Below are 21,556 nucleotides of genomic sequence, written 5' to 3'. Positions count from 1 at the left end.
GGTCTTTGTGCAAGTTATGGTCAAGTAATAGCGTTTAAACGATCAGCTACGGTAAGCCAAGCGAATGGTGATAATATGGATGAAGTAATGGACTCTACAAGTCATCCCGGCTCTTTCTGTCAGTGGGTAACAGATAACTTCGATTTTAACGAAGATACTTTGACAGGTCATGAGCTCATGATACAACGCATGTGATGGGTAATATAAATTGTCAAACACCAATAATGGCAACTCGACCACTAGTTATTGAAAAACGACACGTCAGTGCAACTGAACTACACTGAAACCAGGCAATTTTGGCAATTTAGTCAAGTCGTATACTGCTTCAAAGACAGGTAGGCTACTTGGAAAGACGTACGAATCAAGCAGCTGAATGCCTCTCCCGTGGTATTTAAGCACCATGAATTGCTTGACACTCTATGGCTGTGTTCAAACATATTCAATATTCTAAAGCAGTACATAGCAAGGGTTCATGGTTAATGTAGTTAAAGGTGAGTTTCAGGTTTCGTCAGTATCATTTATTCCAATGATAGCGCTTAATCCCGCAACAGATGAAGCTGTTTAAAGTACAACGATATTCATTCAAGATCAAGCGAGAAAAATGAGCATATGTTGTGCACCGCTTACGTTTGACCAACCCCTCTACTTCAGAGGATTCAAAATTAAACAGGATAATTTTGATATTTTTAAAAATGTTCACTTACAACTGGGTGGTTTTCATCAACTGATGTCCTTTCTCGAAGCACGGTGCAAACTGATGGAAAGAAGTGGTTTAGATGATTTATGGAAAACTGTGTATGCATCGACATCTTTGCCAAAAATGATGGAGCAGATTTGTAGGCTACAACGTTTCAACAGGGCATTATAGCTGATACTCGTGTAAATGCGTATAACGCTTTAATTATTATTGGTAACGATATTATTCACAAAATATGTGGAAAGAAACTGAAAGAGATTTCGCTAAAAAGATCTGACCAAGCAAGTACCTTTGCCGTGATGCAAAAAACCTAAAAATGTGGAGATGAAGAGATACTCATGTCATCCACCGAAATGTTTCACAACGATTACTGTCTATAGCCTGTTTGCAGGGGTCACTGGAACCGGACAAATTTTCGTATGAACTTGCCAATGTTCAACCATCCCTTATTTCAGATGACGGAACAGAAGTATGCGGAAATCTCAGACATCTGCATTGTCCAAATACATAATCTTGCAAAATGAGGATATGTTGTGCACTATCGATTATCTTGTATTTCGTCTGTATTTGGTGGCTGTGCTCTCATTCACCGACTTCCCTGGCCAAAAGTTGGGAATATAAAAAAATTGCTTGAAATCTTCATTCAATATCTTCTACGCGAGGAAAATACCAATATCAGAGTTGTTTTTGACAATTGTGATATTAAAACAATGAATGGAGCAGAGCAAAAGCGCATAAAGCTGACCACATCTTGTCCGACGTAGCAATTCGCTTAGACACACCCATCTCGGCAAATAAACCCGCGTTTTTATCAAATAAACGTAACAAGCAAAAATTCATAAACTTACTCTAGTCTAGGATAATCTTAGTAGTAATGGAATTACTGTGGACAAGGCCGAAGGATTGATTGATTGAATCTTTATCCTCGAACTGGGAAAGCTTCTTGCAGAGCTTAATCCTGGCAGTTTCGCATACTTGTAGAGGCTTTGAATCACTGACGCAGGCCCGGTCACCGAGCTTGACAGAGTGAAGTTTCCGATTGTTGAAGTCTTGTTGCCGGAGAGCTATTTCATCCATCAAATGCCGCTGAATGGAGAGCAGTCCTTAACGTGCGTTGCTCAAGTGCACACCCCGAGAGTCGAACAATCGCCGCTTGATCTTGAAGCTTCTTCGTTCCAGAAGTGATGCGCTAACCAATTGAGCTATCGGGGCGACTGAAAGGAGAAAGAGACGCTGATGTTGCTATCGTCCGTAAGGTTCTGAAAGAACATGAAACCTATGGTCAAGTAGGCTAACTGTGATGGCTGACGACACTGATATACTCATCCTTTTGCTTTATCACGCACCATGCGGAAACAGCATTTATATGAAAACGTCTAACGCAAAAATTTCCATCCGTCGAGCTCAGCTTGCTCTCGGAGAAAATATGTGCCGATCTTTCCTATTTTGCCACTCGTTCTCTGGATGCGATACAACATCCTGCTTTTACGAAACGGGAAAAGTAAAAGTTTTTAAAATCTTGAAAGGCCTGGACAAAGTGCAATGTAAATGTGCTGCCTTCGGAAACAAGGAAGCTTTAAAAGAAAAGACATTTCCAGGAGTGGAAAAGACATTTCCAGGAGTGGAAAAAATTCTAAATTCTGTACAAGCAAGTGTTTTCCATGAATACTTTGAATTTATTGCGTTACCATTATGCTGTATCCCTAAAATACAGTATATATCAGTTGAAAGAATGCCTCCAACAAGTAGAGCATGCTACTTTCACAGCCTTCGTGTGCATGATCAAGTGTCAACATGGCGTCATTTAAAAACTGTGCTGAATCCTATATTTTCTATGGATACAAGGAAACAGCTTCTGGTCTGGTCCCAATAATGACAGATAATGAATGTGCACCCAAAATGTTTCTGAAAGAAATTAGGTGCAACTGCAGGAGCGCTAAACGTTCATGCACATCTTGTGGTTGCTCCAAGCATGCTTCAAGAAAGGCTTTAAATGCAGTATTCACTGTGTTTGTGAAGCTCAGTGTGAAAATTCATCACTTTTAAAGCGTTAGATAGGCTACTCAAGAGCAGTGAGTGTAAAAGTATATTTATTTTAATAAAAATAGTTGCATCTCTAGAACGGGACCTCAAATTGTTACTGTGGTGGTTTTTGCAAGTAAAATATTTTTTTTGCAACGAATGATTTGTAAATGAAAGTGAACGCATATCTTAAATATACGCTGCCTTTACTGTTGAAGCAATGCAATAGTACTGAATAAACGACATTAAATTGTCTCCAGATAAAAATTAATTGCTCAAATCGCTGATGTTTATCTTTCTATTATACGTTGATTCTACATCTGCCAACGTTGTATCCCCATTTGTTTCAGTTGCTAATGTTGTTGAAGTGTCATATAGCCTACATTGAATTACACTTTAACGTAGGCAAGTATAATTGCGTGGAAATAATTAGACTGTAATAAATGGCCAAATACGTCACAAACATGGGCATCGGCAGAAAAAATGCGGGGTGGGGGAGAAGCGAGGGTTGGGTGGGCACAATTTTTGAAGCCAAATTCATCTTGTAAGCTGCAACATAGGTAAGAAAAGTTCTAAATTTGAAGTAACATGTGAGTGGTGAGGTGCGAAAATTGTGAAAAAAATTACTATTAACGTATGATGTAAGTGGTTGTTGCGCCTACGACGCAAAAATATTTAGAGAAATCAAAAAACCGAAGTAGAGTTGGTTGAAAACCTTATGAGAAAGTGTTTGCGTGGATGGCGAATCCAATTTTGAAAATTGCACTCTTGCGAGCAAATTACATGTAAAATCATAATCCTGGGGGAGGGGGTTAAGTGCCCCTTCCCTGCCGACACCCATGATCACAACCTTTTAAAAAAAAATTTAATATACTTATCGTTTTGTGAGTGTTAATTACGTGTATATGCTTCCTAAATTGCATTTTACTTAGAGCAAATATTTACAACCGCTAGATGGCGTGCTATGAAAATTTAAAACGCGGTTTTGAGGCAGTTCCCCAAGTCCGATTTTTGCCGAATTTTGGAATCGTCGGTTTGACTACCAGACAAGCCTCTTGCAACCAAAAAATGGTTGTTATCAAAAATGTCCGGGTCCAATGTCACTTCTTACTCGCCTATTATCAGATACATGTATTTTTTAGAACTCGTACTAAGTAGTTAGTGGCAACTACTAACATCAAGCCACTATTAATAAGATATGTGTCTAACAAAAGTCGCTTTGAAGTCTCAACTTAGTTTAGACAGAGTTGCCATTTCAAAAACGAAAAATCCTTTTTTCTTAGCCTCTGTGTGTAGAAGTAAACCTACGTATTCACTATATGTTGCAGTAGCCTATGGGATAAAAATGACTCAAATTTATTAACATTTCTGTTATTTTAATTCTATTATAAAAAATGTTTGCTTTTTGGACCCAATGTTAGATGTTTCAACACTTTAGTGATAATTTAATGTAGTGATGCTAAAAGAACCGAACTTTGGTCGATTTTGGTCATGCAAAGTATCTTACTGTTTTAAATCAATCAGACCAAGAATCGTTTAATATCTCAGTATCAACAAATACATTAATGCGTTAAAATACATTTTTTTGTAATACTGTAAAAATATTAGTGAAATAGCAGTTAAATCCCTGCTACAAGTAAACGTAAACTTTGTCCTGAGCTATCATGATATGCACGAAGCATTTTCTCCAAACAAAGACTTGCTGAAATAAATTGTTTTTGGCAAAAAATATGGCATATGATACATCATGGCTCGTATAAATGCAAAGATTTGTTCAAAAATGTTTGTTAAACTTCGTATAAAAAATTAATTTTCTGTTGTCCTTATTTTGGGGACCATGTCGATGGTAACCGTGTTTATAACATAGTAGGCAAAAATAAACAAAGCCCTATAACATCAACAACGTTGCATGAAAATTCAACTCAATTGGAGCAAAAAAAATGTTGCCGTGACGGATGTTCTGGTGAAAAAGCAGCTGATAAAACTTGTTTAAAAATTTGACTATTTTGCCCAACCTTCCCCAAAGTAAGCTTATTAAACAAAAATATATAGTAAGAAGTATTTTCTGACTAATTTTTACATTTGGAAAAAATAATTCACAATTTTATTGATCAAACAAATTGCACGTTTTTGAGTATTTACCTCCGGCCAAGATTTGAATTTTAAACAAGCAAGATAAAGCAAGAGAGCCTGTGTCCGCCCTAAAGCACTCAATTGGATTTGTGTCTTTCTGAAATGTACCAATGAAGTAAATACTGTATATTTAAAAAAAAACAGAGTTAGTCATGTAAGATAAATAATTATTTTAGAACTGAAACCACAGTTTTATAATACCTCGCTTCTCCACTTCTTCCACGCACAGCTTGACAAAGTTTGGGACACTGCTATGATCCTTACTACACAAGTGATCTAAACTGGAACCAAACACCGTTTCTGCAAGAAGAATTAATTTCATTTAAAACGTTGCAAAGAGTTCGGTTTTATGGTCCAGCAGGAAAGATTATTGCGTTATGCCAGCATATTTATAACGGTATGTTGGCCACCAAATCAAAACTTCATGCTTTTCAATTCACCAAAGCCATCAACATCATCAAAACTTCATCAAAGCCATCAACATCCCTGCCTCAGTTGTCCTATTAGGTCAAGACGATTTCGCCGCCAATGTGCGGGTTCAACTATGGCAGGAGGGACTGGCAGCCGGACTGATATTGGCCAATATGGAGCTTTCACCCGTAGAAGGCCTTCCTCCGAAAAGCTTGAGCCGTGGAAGTATTGGCGATGCATCAACCGCTTAAGAACTGGCATTGGCAGGTGTAAAACTTTAATAAGACACCTGGGGGTATTCCATGGGGAGCACAAATTGCAGGAGCAAACAATGCAACATCTACGCGAATGCCCTGAACTAAAAGAAAGGTGCTCTGCACAAGATTTGGCCTAATTCAACGATAGAGTAAGAACTTGCGTGATGCTCTGGGCTACGGCCGTGTGACACACGATGAAGAAGATAAAAGCCTCACGTTTTTCTGTGTTAACCATAAAAGCCGCATCATACACATGACCATTGACCACATATGATTATCAACCAGTCTTTTTCTCATTCATACACGTACCTTTGGTCACCTAGATTTCTTGTAATTATAAATGCTCACCTAGTCATTTGTAAAAATAAAAAATTAGTATGCGTATTATAATATTTAGTAGGATTTTTGGCAATCTTTGTCATAAACAACCCTCTTCAAATCTGGCTTGCATTTTATTGTTGCCAATCGAAGCAATTCGTTCAGATGGGTGTATTTATGCTTTAATGTCATGTGTTTTAAGGTGTGTTGTTTTAAAGTCACATGTTGCCCTGTACATTAACAGTAACTTCCACGCCCGTTTGACATATGGAGTATTTTTCTATTGACACATCTTGTTTTGTAATTCAATGGTCCTTTTCTTAAAACAGGTTTCAGTAGGTCCTCTTCACAATGATCAGTTATGTCCAACTCCAGCATAGCTTTAAAGCTTTATCTGAGACACGGAGGGCTTTCAAACAAGCCGTCACAGAATTAAATGAGTCGACGAACAACAAAATTTGTGACCCTTTCTGTTGTGAACCAGGGAAATTCAGGACCAATTTGTCAAGGTGAAACATCGTGTCGGCCAAAAAGGCCAAATCTATAATTTACTCAGAATCCGAGAGTTCGGGTTAGTTCATGTTCCTCTCTTCCATGAACAGTTTCAAGACATCTAAAACCTGAAAGACGTGTCAGAGTACCTGTTTTTTGACAGCCATTTTACAGTATAGTGGCAAGTCACCTGGAAGTTCTTGATCTAGCTGAGTTCCTTTGATTGCCGTTGAGAAAGCTAATGAATGCAAACGTAGTTGACAATCTCAATCACAGGCTTCTTGACGTTTCCCAAATTCAATATTTTAGACACAAGTTGCTTTCTGTAAATTTTTAGAAAATGATGACGTAGCCAAAGTCGACTTAGGTGAGTTATACTAAGCGTAAGAGCAAAAATCTGTGTGTGGTAGACTGTGCGAAAGAAACTCATCATTGATATAGTTCAACTGACAGGAAGGCACAACCCAATCTTCATAGTTGCAAGAGAACTTGACATGAGGTGACACGAAAAACGTCATGGTCATCTTGCTGCATCTCATACTTCACCTAATCGTCTTGACCATGCCTTGCCATTGGGTTCTGAGGACTAAGACGAGAAAAAGGTTAAAGTCCTGCGCAGCTCTCATTTAAAACAAACTCACTCGCAAATCATGTTTGTAGATCAACTTTGGACTAACAATTAGCACTAAAAAACAGAGGCAATGTACCAACCACCCCGAGAAAAATCATATGACGAATCATTCATCATTGTAAACAATCAGAAACTTCATGCCTGCCAAAGCTTAAAGTATCTCGGGAGGCTCGGGTTCCAAATAGCGACTGTCAGAACAGCGACTGTCAATAGAGCGACCACACGACAGCGATTCATTTAAAACAGCGACTGTCAATAGAGCGACTACACGACAGCGATTCATCAAAAACAGCGACTGCCACAACAGCGACCTCACTTCTTTTATTAAATCCAAGGCTTACGCGCACACGCACTCTTTCACTCCCTCCACACATACCTTCCATCCCCCACACCTCTCTACACACGTATGCACGCACAAATAGGCAAACACTGCGTAGTGAAAGATTGAAACCAAAAGGGACTTTAAAACAACATTTTATTTGGACTATCCATAGAAGTCACATGATTTAAAAAGAAATAGGCTAGTCAAGCCAAACAACAGAAAGTCGTCAAGCCTTGCAATAAAATTCAGGGTCTAGAAAAAGATTGAAACCAAAAGGGACTTTAAAACAACCAAAAGTCTTGCAATAAAAATCAAGCCACGTTTATTTCTAAATTGTGAGCAAGGGCTCGAAGGAACTGCCGCAGATCATACTGGCCATACTGGCATATGTTAAGTCGCTATCATAACAGTCGCTGTTTTAATGCAGTCGGCATTTATACAATCGCTGTTTGGAATGTCGCTCACTTCATTACGTCGCTATTATGAAGTCGCCATTATGACAGTCGCTGTTTTGACAGTCGCTATCCGGCCTGGATGCCATCTCGGGAGTACTCTTATAATACAGCCACCATTGACTTGGAAATCAACAACAGAAATGCCAAAGCATCTATCGCCTTCAGTAGATTGAAGTCTAACGTTTGGAACGTGTGGGAGAGGCAGGGAATCAAGCAGTCTACAAAGCTCAAAGTAGCCTATATAAAGTTGTTATTTTGACAACCCTTCTTCATGAGTGTGAGACCTTGACTCTTTACAGCAGACACGAAATTCAAATTAATCACTTCCACCTTTCCTGCCTCCAAAAACTACTCAAGATTCGACGGCAGGACAAAATTCCAGACTCCGAAGTTTTAGTAGAGCAAACATCACTATGAAGAAGGCACAAATTAGATGGGCAGGTCAAGTCAACCGGATGCCAACCATCAAGAAAACGTTTCAAAGACACCTTGAAAGCCTTCATAAAAATTTTTTGTATGGACGTTGATTCTTGGAAAGACTTAGCCGCAGAACAACCAACATGACGCAGTCTCATTTCTGAAGGTGCAGAATCAGCCGAGAAACAACGTGCATTATCTGCAGTCAAAAAATGGGAACAACGCAAGATCCTAGTGTTGAACCAAAACTTCAGCCAACCATCCTTCCCGTGTCCATCTTGCAGTAGAAGCTTCACCGCACAGATAGGCTTCATCAGTCATCTACGCACCCATGCACACCAATCACATACTATTAAAGCTTGATTTACTCTCGTTGGCCATCTTTAGAAAAGAAAGGACGAACATCATCAAGAGCGAAAAAAGAGCAGCATGGGAGCAGCGGGTTGTCAGGCCTGCCATAGACGATATTGTATTGGAGTGCCTATACATTCAAGCTCAACGAGGATATGACAGCCTACCAATGCAACAATCTCCTCAAAGATCGGCTAAACAAGAACGTTGGATTTGTAATTAAATACATGTTTTGGACCATATGAAACAACAAAGAGCCACACGCTTTCTACATTTATACGAAACTTTTCAATAACAAAAAAAATCGTACGGCCACATTTGACCTGCTGGATAGTGTTTGCAAACCCTTATGGTTTATAATTTTCAAGATATGTTTCTCGTTGAATACTAGCCTACGAGAAACACACCTTGAAAATTTAATGTCAAAAACAGAGTATTCAAAAACAAATAACCTACCTTTTATTATTCCCTTTTCTTGCAAACTTTCAATAGTTGGTCGCCGGAGCATAAACTTTTTTAATTTACTGCGAACATCAGAACTCTTTGCATCTGAACCGTGACGCGCTGTAAAACATTTTATTTAAAGGAGGCACTCTACAAAAGGTACCGTTTCTAGAAAGCTCGGGGGGCACTGGGCAATCTTGGCCGAGTACGTTTATTCTATGAAACATTACGTTGGTTTATTGTAAAAAGTAATGGGGAGAGTGGTAATTTTTATTTCCATTTCAGCCATGATTTTAGGCTGAAACAGTACATCCCTTTGTTTACCGTCGGGACTTTGAAGTCCAGCCGCACAAAAACGATCCCTTTCATCCCCGTAAGATTTGAGAAATATTTTTTCTGTTTAGTACACCAAACGTTGTGAGTACTAACTCTAGATGTTTTCAAACAAAACAATTCATGCTAGGCTGGGTGGCAATGTGCTTCAAAGTTTCAGTTTTGAAAAATGTTAGAAGTTGCAGTTTGACCAACTAGTACAGTGGTTCCCAACCTTTTTGACCTTGCGGCACCCTATCAAACAGATAAATAATTTGCGGCACCCTGGCAAAACTGGATCAATTTTATAAGGTGTCTGTATTTCTAATAACTGCATAAAATAACACAGAATGAGTTGTGCAGTATCTTCAACAAATTGAACATGTTTGATCAGTTGTGATCTCCCATATGAACTGCCTCCATTTTGTTCTGTATTTTGTTCTGTCTTTGTTTATTAGTGCATGCTTTTTATTCCCGTAATTTGCTTGATATTGTCAAAATATTTTATTTTTTAACGTCCTTTTGCCTTGCACCATTCCAGTCAACCATGAATTTTCCAATGAGTTGCTTCTTGCTAGGTATGTGTCCGAAATATTTCATATTCCTGAGGTTAATGTTGTTAATCAGACTCCATTTATCGTCATTTTGTTGGGAAACAAATTCATTTGTTTTTCTTTCCATCCAGCTAATGCGTAATAGTCTTCTATGACACCACATTTCAAAACTTTTTAACTTTTTAATGTCACATTTTTTGCTTGTCCAAATTTCACATTCATATGTGGCAATTAGGAAAACGAGAGTTCGCAGCAATCTTAATTTTGTTGTTTTACCAATTGAATTCTGTTTCCACACCGTTGTAAGTGATGTCACAGCTGTTTTTGCCATATCAATTTGCCTTCTAATTGTGCAGTAGGCTATAGGGCGCGTAAATAATTGTATTTATTCAAAAGTCAGTGTGAAATTTGGGCTTGACTTCTTGCACAAAGTCCCTTAATATCTGGGGGCACATTCGATAAAGCCACCGCATTTCTTCCTGGACTATAAGCACTCTTAAAGCAGTCGTTCTCGTTTTTTAGTTTTTATGTTCGATAATAGGGAAAATCCACTCTCACATAGGTATGACGTGGAAACCTGCAGCAAAAGCACAATAGCTTTCTTTTCAACGCAAGGATATTCATTTTGAATTTTTATCCAGAACTCGTCGAGAGGCATCTGTTTGTGCATAAGCTTAAAATTTCTATCGTTACGAATGTCATTTAATTCTTCTTTTTTAAGATTCAAAACAATATGAGAGTCCAGAAAAATGGATTTCTCGATTTCTTTGTAAAAATAAATCGTGAAACCTGGCAATAATGATGCGTTTCAAACGTTTTTATGGAAAGAACAGCAACGAGTCAACATCTCTTTTACGCTGTTTTTCCTGAGCGAGAAAGCAAAGGTTTACCGCGAAGGGAATGACTGCGAAACACGAAACTTAATACGCACTGAAACTCGGTTTGAAATAAATAAATTCCGCACTTGACGGGTTAAAGTTAAGATAAAGAATGGGCCGCAGTATTGCAATAACTCAATATCTCGCGGCACCCTTGAGCATTGCAAATGGCACCTCAGGGTGCCGCGGCACCCTGGTTGGGATCCACTGAACTAGTAGAAATATTTAGTGATGTTTTTTGGTACAAAAACGACAATGTTGGCCTTGAGTTTTTTACACCTTATGATATAGTTACTGTTAACAAATGACTAAAGAAAATAGGTAAAGCTTGTTCAGCTCGTCCTTTACAGGTAAAAACTGCAGCAAGACTCAGAAGTCCCGTCAGTGATTTGCTGACATTTTTAGGTCAATTGTCCAAACTTTCGGTATGCTGGTGGTATATGATAAATTGTTTTGAAGCAAAGTTTTATATCGACCATTTTAGTCACATACTTGTAAATCATTGGAGCCCACACAGTGCTAGCGTTTCACAGTGAAGTTGATTTATGTTTGTGTGTTTATGGTGTTGCACAGAAGCTGAATAAGGATGTGTTATTTTCAACAAATTTTGTAAAATTTCGGTTTTAAAATCATTAAAAACATCAACTAAATGATGCAATGGTTACATTGGAAAACTTTCCAGATAAAAAAACACTATGTTCAAAAAACATTATGCAGATTTAAACGTAATGTACTCAGTTGCGCCTCTATACGGCTGCATTGATACTGTCTGCTTTGTAAAGCGCTGAGGAGCAACGCATACTGCGATGGATACAGCGCTATATAAAAACTAACATTATTATTATTATTAAATAAGATATTATAAAACAAGTTTGGCATTTGGCCACACTGCGACAAATGATATCTGAAAATCAAATGGATGATCAACCAGGTAAACACGGAAACACAAAATGTAACTCTTGAAACGAAACACATTTCTTCAGCCATGCAGCACAGCGTCAACACACTTAGGCAATTGTGTGGAACAAACAATGTATAACTAACTAAACGCAATTAGACATGTATGAGAAGAAATTTAGACTTTGCAACCAGCGATTCATGAACTACACTAACTCACTTTTGCAACTGAATGCCATCGAGTAAAAATTAGACAAACCTCTTACATTTCTTTGTTCGAATGTTTTGTACATTTAGAACTATGGGTTAGATTTTTCTTACCCTGTGCTACACCGTTATAAAAAATAATTATACGTAAACCAAGATCAAAAGAATTAAAATTACAAAATTAGTTTGGATTACCTGGTTTTATTTGTATTTTTTTATCTTTTTTCTTTGTGGAAAAAAGCTCATCTTCGTTATGGTTGTGTTTTGTCTTAAGCGAGGAGATATCACTAGCAATTGAATTAACATGGTCCTGCAAAGTAATAAAAAGTGATCATCTACTTGTCAAATATACAAAGTTCTTCCTTTCGGACAAGTAATTTTCGGACTTCGTGCAAGTATTACCAATGCGTCTATGTCTAACGGCCAAAAACAACACACTGACAAACATACACTACTGTAATAAAGACACAACTTCTCCAATGGAAGCTTACAAGTCACGGTACACTGGATTAGAGCAATTGTTTCCAAGTTTTCTTAGGTTTAAATTTTAAAAATTAAAAGTTTTGAATCTTACCATCCAGCTGCGTGCTGACAAGTGTATATTTTCAAGTCATCCGATGACACTTTTTATGGTGGCGACGTTAATTTTAACATTCACAAAAATGAGAAAACTATTATTTGCTATGAATATGATTTTGAAATCTGTGCGTCATCCTTAGCCCATTAATAACAATCGAAGTTCAGCTTTAAATTAATATCGATGTATCGTTTTCAATGCACTCGTTGCACTAAATATTTTTTTAAATCGAATAGGCTACGGAATCATATATTTAATTACAAACCGACGGTGTCAAACCGAAGTCCTTTCGAGGGTCACGCATAGGGCATATGCCTACGTTCTCCACACTCTGCTACACAGGAGACAAGTAAAAGCCTGGTTACTGTTAACTCAGGCTGACGATGCGCTTAGCGGACTGTTTTTCACTGGGCGGTATCAAGTCTTGTTTCGTTGGAAACGCTTTCTGCTGTTTATTGTCGCCACATGGGCGGGTGTTGATAACGTCTGCCTGACGTTCGAAAGAACGTGGTTTCGACATCGCTCCAGAGCACGTGACTGTGTCTCGGTAAATAAGAGGAGCAGCTGACTTGAAGACTATATGTCACTTCGCTGCTTCCTGTCGTCTGTTGTATTGCGTCTGTGATCGCAGTGTACTGTATGTCGTCGCAATGGACGCACAATAAAACATGATTCTTCTTCTATTAGGACCACTAATTAATTAATTTATTTTTAATCTGACAAACTTTATTTGGTTGTGATAAGATTTCTTTTGTGGAGTGAGTTGTATGTTGAAAAACTTGAAAAAGAAAATCGTGTTTTTTATTTTGTCTTAAATTGATTTTATATTGTTTGATTTGAAATCCGTATATGGTTGTGCGTTCCACAGCTGATTTAGAATGCTAAAAGCCGTGTGCGACGTTTAGGGATTGCTTCTTCTTCTTCGTGTGAACCTCTGGGTTCCTTAGGGTCTATCCTTTTACCACTCCAGATTCACGATGTTCCCGACTGCACTGGAAGGCTACTAGAGATCAGCCACTCTTTGGATTCATCATCAATGACCATGTGGATTGCAATACCAACTTACAATGTATTGCTCATACAGCTGACAAAATTAGGTATACTCGATAATTTTATAGACCTGGTCATTAGTACAATACCTTTATAAACCACGGTTTTGTTTCCTATCATATGCTTACTTTTTGTTTCTGTGTGAAAGAAAGGTATGTTGCGTGTCAACGTAGCATCATGCAAAATATGAATTTTTTTTCTTCTTTTTGAAAATTTTGGGCATGTAACATTGATCGGAGGTGGGAATCAACATCTATTGGGAGATTAACATATTGTTACACATTGAAAACGTAGAATTTGAGAAATTTCGACATTTATTAGAAAAAGAAAAAGCAAAAATTGTTATAAAAAAAGAAATTAACTTACTGCTTTTTGAATAGTTTCTTTCATAGCGGAAAACCATTCTTGAATTTCTGATGGATTTTCATGTTGCAGTAACAAATACAAGCCTGGGGCAGTACGCAACTGAATAAACATAATATTTAAAGTTTACTATGTATTAATTAGTTATAGTTTCATACTGCACGTGTAACCATGTAAGTTATTAGATCATTTCGCAATATTTTCTTTGCTTATGTGTTTGTAGTATTTACTTTATTCTGTCTAGGTCAGTGCTCTTCAACAGGGATAGAGTTCCACGGAACATGAAGTGGGGTTCTGTGAGTTTAAAGGGTTCATCGTCTTATTTAAATAATTGACTTCTTGCTTCAGTAGGCCTATATGGATGCGTCATTCTGAGTTTTTAGAACACCGTGCCGCATTCGCACTTCATGTAGGCCAGTTAGCTAAAAAGAGGTTGAGTGCAGTCAATATCCGAAAAAAAAACATTGATAGTTATTGCGTCAGTTGTTCATTGTTACGCTGCAAGAATGTTATTGCTTTAATCTAAATTTTTGTTAGTGGGGGTTCTGTGACAAACGCGAAACTGAATCAGGAGTTCCGCCATGAAAAAAAGTTGAAGAGCACTGGTCTAGGTTGTGCACACGTTGAATTTAGGGACAGGGCCGTGTGAGCACTATCTCGCCCCTACGTAAGTCCACCAGTGGGCGGCTATTTTCTTAGCAATAGTGCCTAAAATGTTTTTCAAACCATAGATTGTGAATTTGGATTAAAAACATCAGAAAACATCATCAAGGGCTACATTGTAGAGTTTAAAAAAATAGACCCACTTTTGTGACAAACACCCAAAAATCTTTTCTGCTAAGCCAGTGGTTCTTTAAGCGAGAGGCGCGCCCTCCTTGAGGGGCTTGAAGATTTTCCGAGGGGGGGCGCAAAGATGCTAGGGTGGTGCACTAGTATGCTACTGCACTGTGCAGGTCGTGGATAGAAATGTTGGTAGCCTAACAACTTGACTTGTATCACGATTATTGACAGGCCAGGTGACCTAGTTTAGCTTTAGTTCCCACCGCTTATTCTTGCGGTTGTTGCTTAATTTATTGTTCGGTAACATTATTTTGTTTGAAAGTAAATTTTCTCCACTTACAAGTGTAAAAACACAAGCTCAGACCAAACTTAACCATCGATTCAATGGTAATTTCATTTCGCAAACTGGGGATTGTGTTTTATTTGTTATTTCGATAAAATGTTGGCTCACGAGAGATGAGATTGTTTGAACTGTGAACTTAGAAATTGGAAATAGGAAAGTGTTGTGCGTAAACCAACTTTAATTTTCTTATGGTATTTTAGTTTCTTAAAATTTTCTCGTAAAGTTTGGCAAGTATTGTAAACGTTTTCTGACAATCAATTTTTTTTTTATTCAAGTTTTAACCTTGTTTTAGTGACTTTTTTGTGTTTTGTGCTCCAATATTCCGCCTTTTCGCCTAACTCACACTTTGTATTTGACTATATTCATCCAATTAAAATTTGGACTTCTGTAGAAGCTATTGCAAGGGTTTAAAATTGAATTTCAGTTTCAAATCATTTTTTTTTTCATGGCTGCATGATTTTAATCCCGCTTCATTGACGATGGTTTGCCTAGTTTTGCATAATTTTTCAAGGAAATTTCGAATATCCGTCCACAATGTCCCTGGCTTACCATACAGTAGGTAGGTCTACAACTGGCACATTTTACTTCATACTTTTAAGACGTAGTTCATACTATAAACACTGAAATAGGTTATTTAAATTATAACGATTTGGGTGAGTAACGTGTTTTACTTCGGAATTTTGTATTATTTTTTTAGTTTTTAAAATTGCACAAATATTCACATGTTTTATATCTAGGTTGCTGCTGAAAGCATGCGATCGCTATGCTGCTGGTCAGGTCAATATAGTGTGATAAAGAGACCAAAGTGAACGAGAAAAGTTTGTAAAAACAAAGAAAAATTGCATGTTTTTCATCAAAATTGATTGGAACACGTGACCAAGTGCTTTCCTAGATCTGACACTATTTGTACGATCAGTTTGAACAACACCATTTCTAGAAATAAGATTGCAATAATACACCCTCCCAGGAGAATATTAGAAGGGGCATAAAATTATACCTACCTAATGAAAATGCCAAACGACAAAGCGAAAAGTGATTTCAACTTTTCGGCTGAGGGGCACGAAAGTTGCCTTAGACTGGCGGTTAAGAACCACTGATCTAGAGTTAGACAGATTGCTCAAATGCGCAAAAAATGTTTATTTTGTCCAAACATTACTAAAACGTTTGTGAATCTGGAATGGTAAAAGAATAGACCCTCGGCCCGAGAAGCTGACACGACGACGATGACTAAAGCGTTTGGTTGGCTCTGGCTGAAGTGGAAGGGACTGACAGACTGGGGAGAGTAGACCTAGCCCTTTGTATGATGCACAAAAAAGTACTGTGCTCCAGCTTGGTGCTCCAGTGATCTTTGTCACAACAAACCATGACAAGATACCTGCCTCAGAGGACTGGAAACGTTCATTTGTTTCAGCTGTTTGCTGATAAGAAGGTTTTTAAACTGTTCAAAGATTTTTTTTTATTTTGCATATCTGTTAACATGAAACCTACTTTGATCATTTTCTTTTTGCTGCTTTTGTAATCAGTCCAGTCAACTTTTGCGCCACGCAGATCACAATTGCTATCAGGTTTTCCATATGGTAGTTTTTTTGTCTGCAACATATTTATAGATAATAATAATAAAACTACAATTTATTTCATTTCAAGTTCAGATTGTGCAGAGCTGAAACAAGCAAAACAAATAGTATGTATCTAGCATGCAAGAATGGAAGATAAAAAGATTGTAAACTCTTCAAGCGCGATGCGTAGACATAGCCTACCTTTCTTTAGAATGCGAGTCGTGTCTTGCTCTCGTAAAAAAACAATCTTTTTTGCTTTATGAACAAATAATCTGTCCAAAATTTAAATGCTGGGTCAAAATTTGCACTTTTGCTACTCAATATCTGATTTAACATAATCAAGACATCGATAAGTTAACCTGTATCAATCGAATAGACTGCCGGTTTAGCAATTAGATTTTGAAAAACATTTACTCATCATAATGGATGTAATGAAACAAACGAGTGACAGATATAAATGAATGAATGAAATAAACAAACTGATAAAAAAAACTAAGACAAGCAACAAAGGGGTTTTACTGTTAACATGGTAACTCATGGAATAGCATTTACCAGGATTCATTATCTGAACAGTCCACATTTTTATCACTGATTACGCTTGATGTTGGGTGATTAATTGATACAACTAGCTGAGCATGCGCCACATTTCTGACTTGCAGAACCAAATCAAACTATAGTGAACTAATTCATAGTAAGTTATTTAGCAGCTATAATTTTACCCTATTCTTTGCTTTTCTTTTTTATGATTAATGAAAACAGTTGTAAATTGAAAAAAAATGTATGAAACGATTAGAAATAGTGTAAAAAACACAAAATACGAATAAAAAACGTTTTTTAACATCCCTAACCTCTCTGCAAGGATAAGGGTAGGCATTCATTTTGTTTTATTTTATTTCACTGCTTTTGTGTCTTTTAACTGCAGTATGGCACAAGTAACGCACGTAATGAGAGAGCGTTAAAGACTTCCCGTCTTGACATATCCATTGATTTATAAACCGTATTGTGATCTTTCGCGACCTATGTGGTGGTGATAATGATTGTTAAATAACGTTTTTTTTCTTGTTGTTTTTTTTGCTATTTTGTTTTTTCGTGTTGTTTGTTTTTTATGCTACTGCTGTATTTCCAATTGTTTCATCGCTTTCACATCTTTGATCACTTTTCTGTTTTTGCTGCGTACCAACCCAAAGTCAATTTCAGTTTTATTTCCATCTGCACCGAAAGTTACTTTTCTTCCTTCCTCTTTCTGAAACCAGGTTAGCAACACACAGATCCTTTTTGTCACAGAACTCAAGTAGTCGCCTTCCATCGCGATTCCTTTCTCCAACTCCAAACCCTCCATATAAACACCTTTAAACCCATCAATTTGTTTGCCAACGTGCCCATTAAAGTCCTCAAGACCCAATACAATTTCCTGATCACTTCTTGTGCTCCATTTATGGGCTATTTCGTCTTTAATCCTTCTTTTTCTGCATCAGATCTTCCACTTTGTGGTGCATAAGCGCAGATTACTCTTATCACTCCGTGCTCGACCACCATCACTATTGCCATTATTCTGTCACTTTGTCTACAAACCTCAACAACATTTTCACATAGCTCTTCTTTCACCAAGTCCCAACTCCTCCGATTCCAATATCATTTCCGACCACCACAGTGTGTATCTCCTTCCTTTGACATCCAAAAACCTGGTTTCCTTTGTTCCTCCACCGGACTTCATGTAAACAACAAACATCAACCTTCCCCATTCTCAGCTCTTCACTCACCTCACTACCTCTACAACGCAAGCTTCCTACATTTAGACTTCCCAGTCGTACTCCTGAATTTTTAACAGCAATGTCAAACAACCCGGAGATTTTTCTCGCCCCTGCTTATTTAAGGGCTGCAGGTTACTGGGGGCCATTTCTTTTTTAACACTTACCATTACAATTTTTTGGTGCATGTTTTCTACAGGGAGCATGTCCTTGCTTACCCCAACCTCCATTTAAAGACCGGAGTGGTCTTGATGACCGGATGCCTTTGCACCACAACTAACGAGTTCGGCCAACCCGGGTTTGAATTTTTTAGGTTTTCCTTTTGAATTTTTTAGGTTTTCCTTTTGAATTTTTTAGGTTTTCCTTCTTGAAAGATGTTGCCATTGTAGCCGTTGTAGCATGTAGCTATCCTCTGCCTACGCCGCCAACCTGCCTGGCACGGGCATCAATGTCAGAAGCGAGGGCCAGAACTACCAGCGGGACGTGTGCCGACCTGGGGTAAGGTGCTGCCTCTCCTCCTGACATCGAGAATGTAGTTTAATATCATACCCAGGACATAAATTGAATGATATTGGTGAAAGTATGCATCCCTGCCGAACTCCTTTGAATATTGGGAAATATTTTGTGAGACTGTTAACCTACCACTTTGAACTGCTGCTGTTTGCTTAAGATACCGTGCATGCTTTTTATAAGACTTCTTTCTAAGAACGGGACGTTAAATTTTTCGAGCAATTGTAGTAATTTGGTATGTTTTATCCTGTCAAATGCTTTGCTGTAATCTATGTATGCAATGTACGTAAGTGTATTTTCCTTTTTCTATTCTCCGTTCGCCAATTGTTCATAGGAGGAAGATTGCATTTCTTGTTCTGGATCCTTTTCTATATCCTACTTGATTTTCATCATTTTATCGTTGTATTATTGGAGTTATTCATTTTTTTGATAATGTGTAGCAGAATTTTGCTGGCGCGTGATATCAGACTTATAATAGTCCTGTTTTCTTCACATCTCATTGTTTTTGTTTTATATTTTAGGTGTTAGGATGATACTTGATTGATTGAATCTTTATCCTCGGACTGGGAAAGCTTGCAGACATGAATTCTAGCAGTTTCGCATACTTGTAGAAGCTTTGTATCACTGATGCAGGCCCGGTCACGGAGATTGACAGAGTGAAGTTTCAGATTGTTGAAGTCTTGTTGCCGGGGAATTATTCCATCCATTAGATGCCGCTGAATGGAGAGCAATCCTTAACCTGAGTTGCTCAAGCGCACAACCCGAGAGTCGAACCAGCGCCACTTGATCTTAAAGATTTTTCGTTCCAGAAGTCACGCGCTAACCAACTGAGCTTTCAGTGAAGTCATCTAGAACTTCACCACTGTTGTATATATGGTTTGTTAGCTTTGTCATTTTCTGCAATCCCTTTTCTCCCAGTTGTTTCAGAAGTTCCGCAAAAATTTCATCTACCCCACTTGATTTTTCATTTGGGAGGCTTGCTATCATCATCATCATCACCATCAGCCGGTCATGCCACTGCTGGCAGATGGCCTCCACATATGTTTCCACACCATTCTGTCTTTTGCTGTTCTCATCCAGGTGATGCCAATCTTTTCTTCTATGTCATCTCGCCACCTTTTTTTTATCTCTCTCTAGTTCTTCTTGCATATCTTGGTGTCCATTCTGTGGTTATCTTGGCTCATCTTTTGTCTGTCATTTTTGCTACATGTCCGGCCCATTGCCACTTTAGGTTTGTTGCTGTTTCTATGACATCTTTGATACAAGTTTTGTTTCTGATGACTTCATTTCTAATCTTGTCTTTTCTATTTATGTTTAATATTATTTTTTCCACGTTCCTTTGCGCTGCTGCCAGTATTCTTGTTTGTTGTTTTGTGAGTGACCATGTTTCTGCTCCATATGTTAATGTTGGCAATATTACTGTGTCCATGATATTTCGTTTTAGGCTAATTGGAAAGTTCTTGCTCTTTAAAAAAGTGTTATATTGACCAAATCTGATGTTATTCTTTGGGTGATCTCAGTTTCGATGTCGTTTCCTGGTGTTATCGTTTTCCCTAGACATTTGTATTGATCAACCTCCTCTATCTTTTCTCCATCTATCAAAATACCCGTTCCTGGTTGTTTCCCTGCTATCTCGTTACACATTATTTTTGTCTTTTTCTTGTCCACCTTCATTCCATCTCGTTTCCCTTCTCGATTCAGTTCCTCAAGCAATTGTTGTAGAGTACATTCTGACTGCGCAAAAAGGGTGATGTCATCTGCAAATCTGAGATTGCTTAGCAGTTGTCCATTAATGACAAGTCTAGTCTCAGATTTCAGCCTCTTGAATATCCCTTCAACTGCAGTTGTAAACATAAGAGGTAAAAGAGTGTCATCTTGGCGCACCCCTTTCTGAATCTTTATTTTATCATTTAATTTCGCTGTTCTGATTTGTGCAGTGCCATTTGTGTATGTATTTTTGATAATATTTACTATTTTATCTGATATACCATGAATTTGAATTGCATTAAAAAAAGAGGAGTACTTGATGGAATCAAATGCCTTCTCATAATCAATACATGCCATAAATATGGGTAGTTGGTATTCATTCATCTTCTCTAAGATCTGCTTAACTGCATGGCATGCAGGTGATCAATGCAAGAGAATCCTTGTCTGTAAGCTGCTTGTTCAGCGGTTGGTTTTTATTTAGACTACTGCTTATTCTGCTCTTAATGATTTTCATAAATAGTTTGTAAATATGAGTGAGTAGGCTAATGGAGTGATAGTTTGCAAGGTCTTTCTTGTTTCCTTTTTTAAAGAGAAGAGTAATTTTAGCATTTTTCCATTGTTCTGGCACTTTTTCGGTTTCGATCACGTTGTTAAATAAGTCACAAAACTTTTCGAGTAGAATATCCCTCCCTGCTTTGACCATTTCTATTACTATGTGGTCTTTTCCGGGTGCTTTTCCATTTTTCATCTGTTTGACTGCTTTTTCAACTTCGCTTTTTCAGAATTGGAGGAATTTGTTCGATTGGATTTTTAGTGACAATGTTTTGTGTTTGATCATTATATAATGTTTGATAAAAATCAGCGCATCTTTCAATTACATTTTCTCTGTTTGATGTTTCTGAGCCATCTTCATTTTTCAGTGCCGGAATCAATGCTCTGTTTCCACCTTTTGCAGTGTTGCATTTTTTCAATCCCTTGCCTGTCTCAATTGCATTTTTCACCTGTAGGGTGTTGAATTTTCTTAGATCTTGTCTAATACTTTTTCGTATATTCTTGCATAATTCTCGATATTCACTATTGCCTTTAGACGTTTCTCTCATCATTTCCCTGCGTTTCTTCAGCAT

The 21,556-nt window shown here is 37.7% G+C and overlaps 1 protein-coding gene across 1 annotated transcript in view; it reads right to left on the bottom strand.

Annotated features, from left to right (window-relative positions):
- The window catches only part of LOC145770962 (rho GTPase-activating protein 15-like), a 64,760-nt gene that overhangs the window by 20,832 nt on the left and 22,372 nt on the right, over positions 1-21,556 (bottom strand). Inside the window, exons 6-10 of the mRNA XM_082582702.1 lie at positions 16,400-16,501; positions 13,792-13,890; positions 11,994-12,108; positions 8,963-9,070; positions 5,054-5,152 (exon numbers count right to left, since the gene is read on the bottom strand). Coding sequence (XP_082438828.1) covers positions 5,054-5,152; positions 8,963-9,070; positions 11,994-12,108; positions 13,792-13,890; positions 16,400-16,501 — 523 coding nt within the window. The remainder of the gene's footprint in view (positions 1-5,053; positions 5,153-8,962; positions 9,071-11,993; positions 12,109-13,791; positions 13,891-16,399; positions 16,502-21,556) is intronic.

Source organism: Aplidium turbinatum, chromosome 5, assembly GCF_918807975.1.
Source record: "Aplidium turbinatum chromosome 5, kaAplTurb1.1, whole genome shotgun sequence".
Classification (NCBI taxonomy): Eukaryota; Metazoa; Chordata; class Ascidiacea; order Aplousobranchia; family Polyclinidae; genus Aplidium; species Aplidium turbinatum.
Note: the sequence above shows the minus strand (reverse complement) of the source record. Positions and strands in the feature narration are given on the sequence as shown.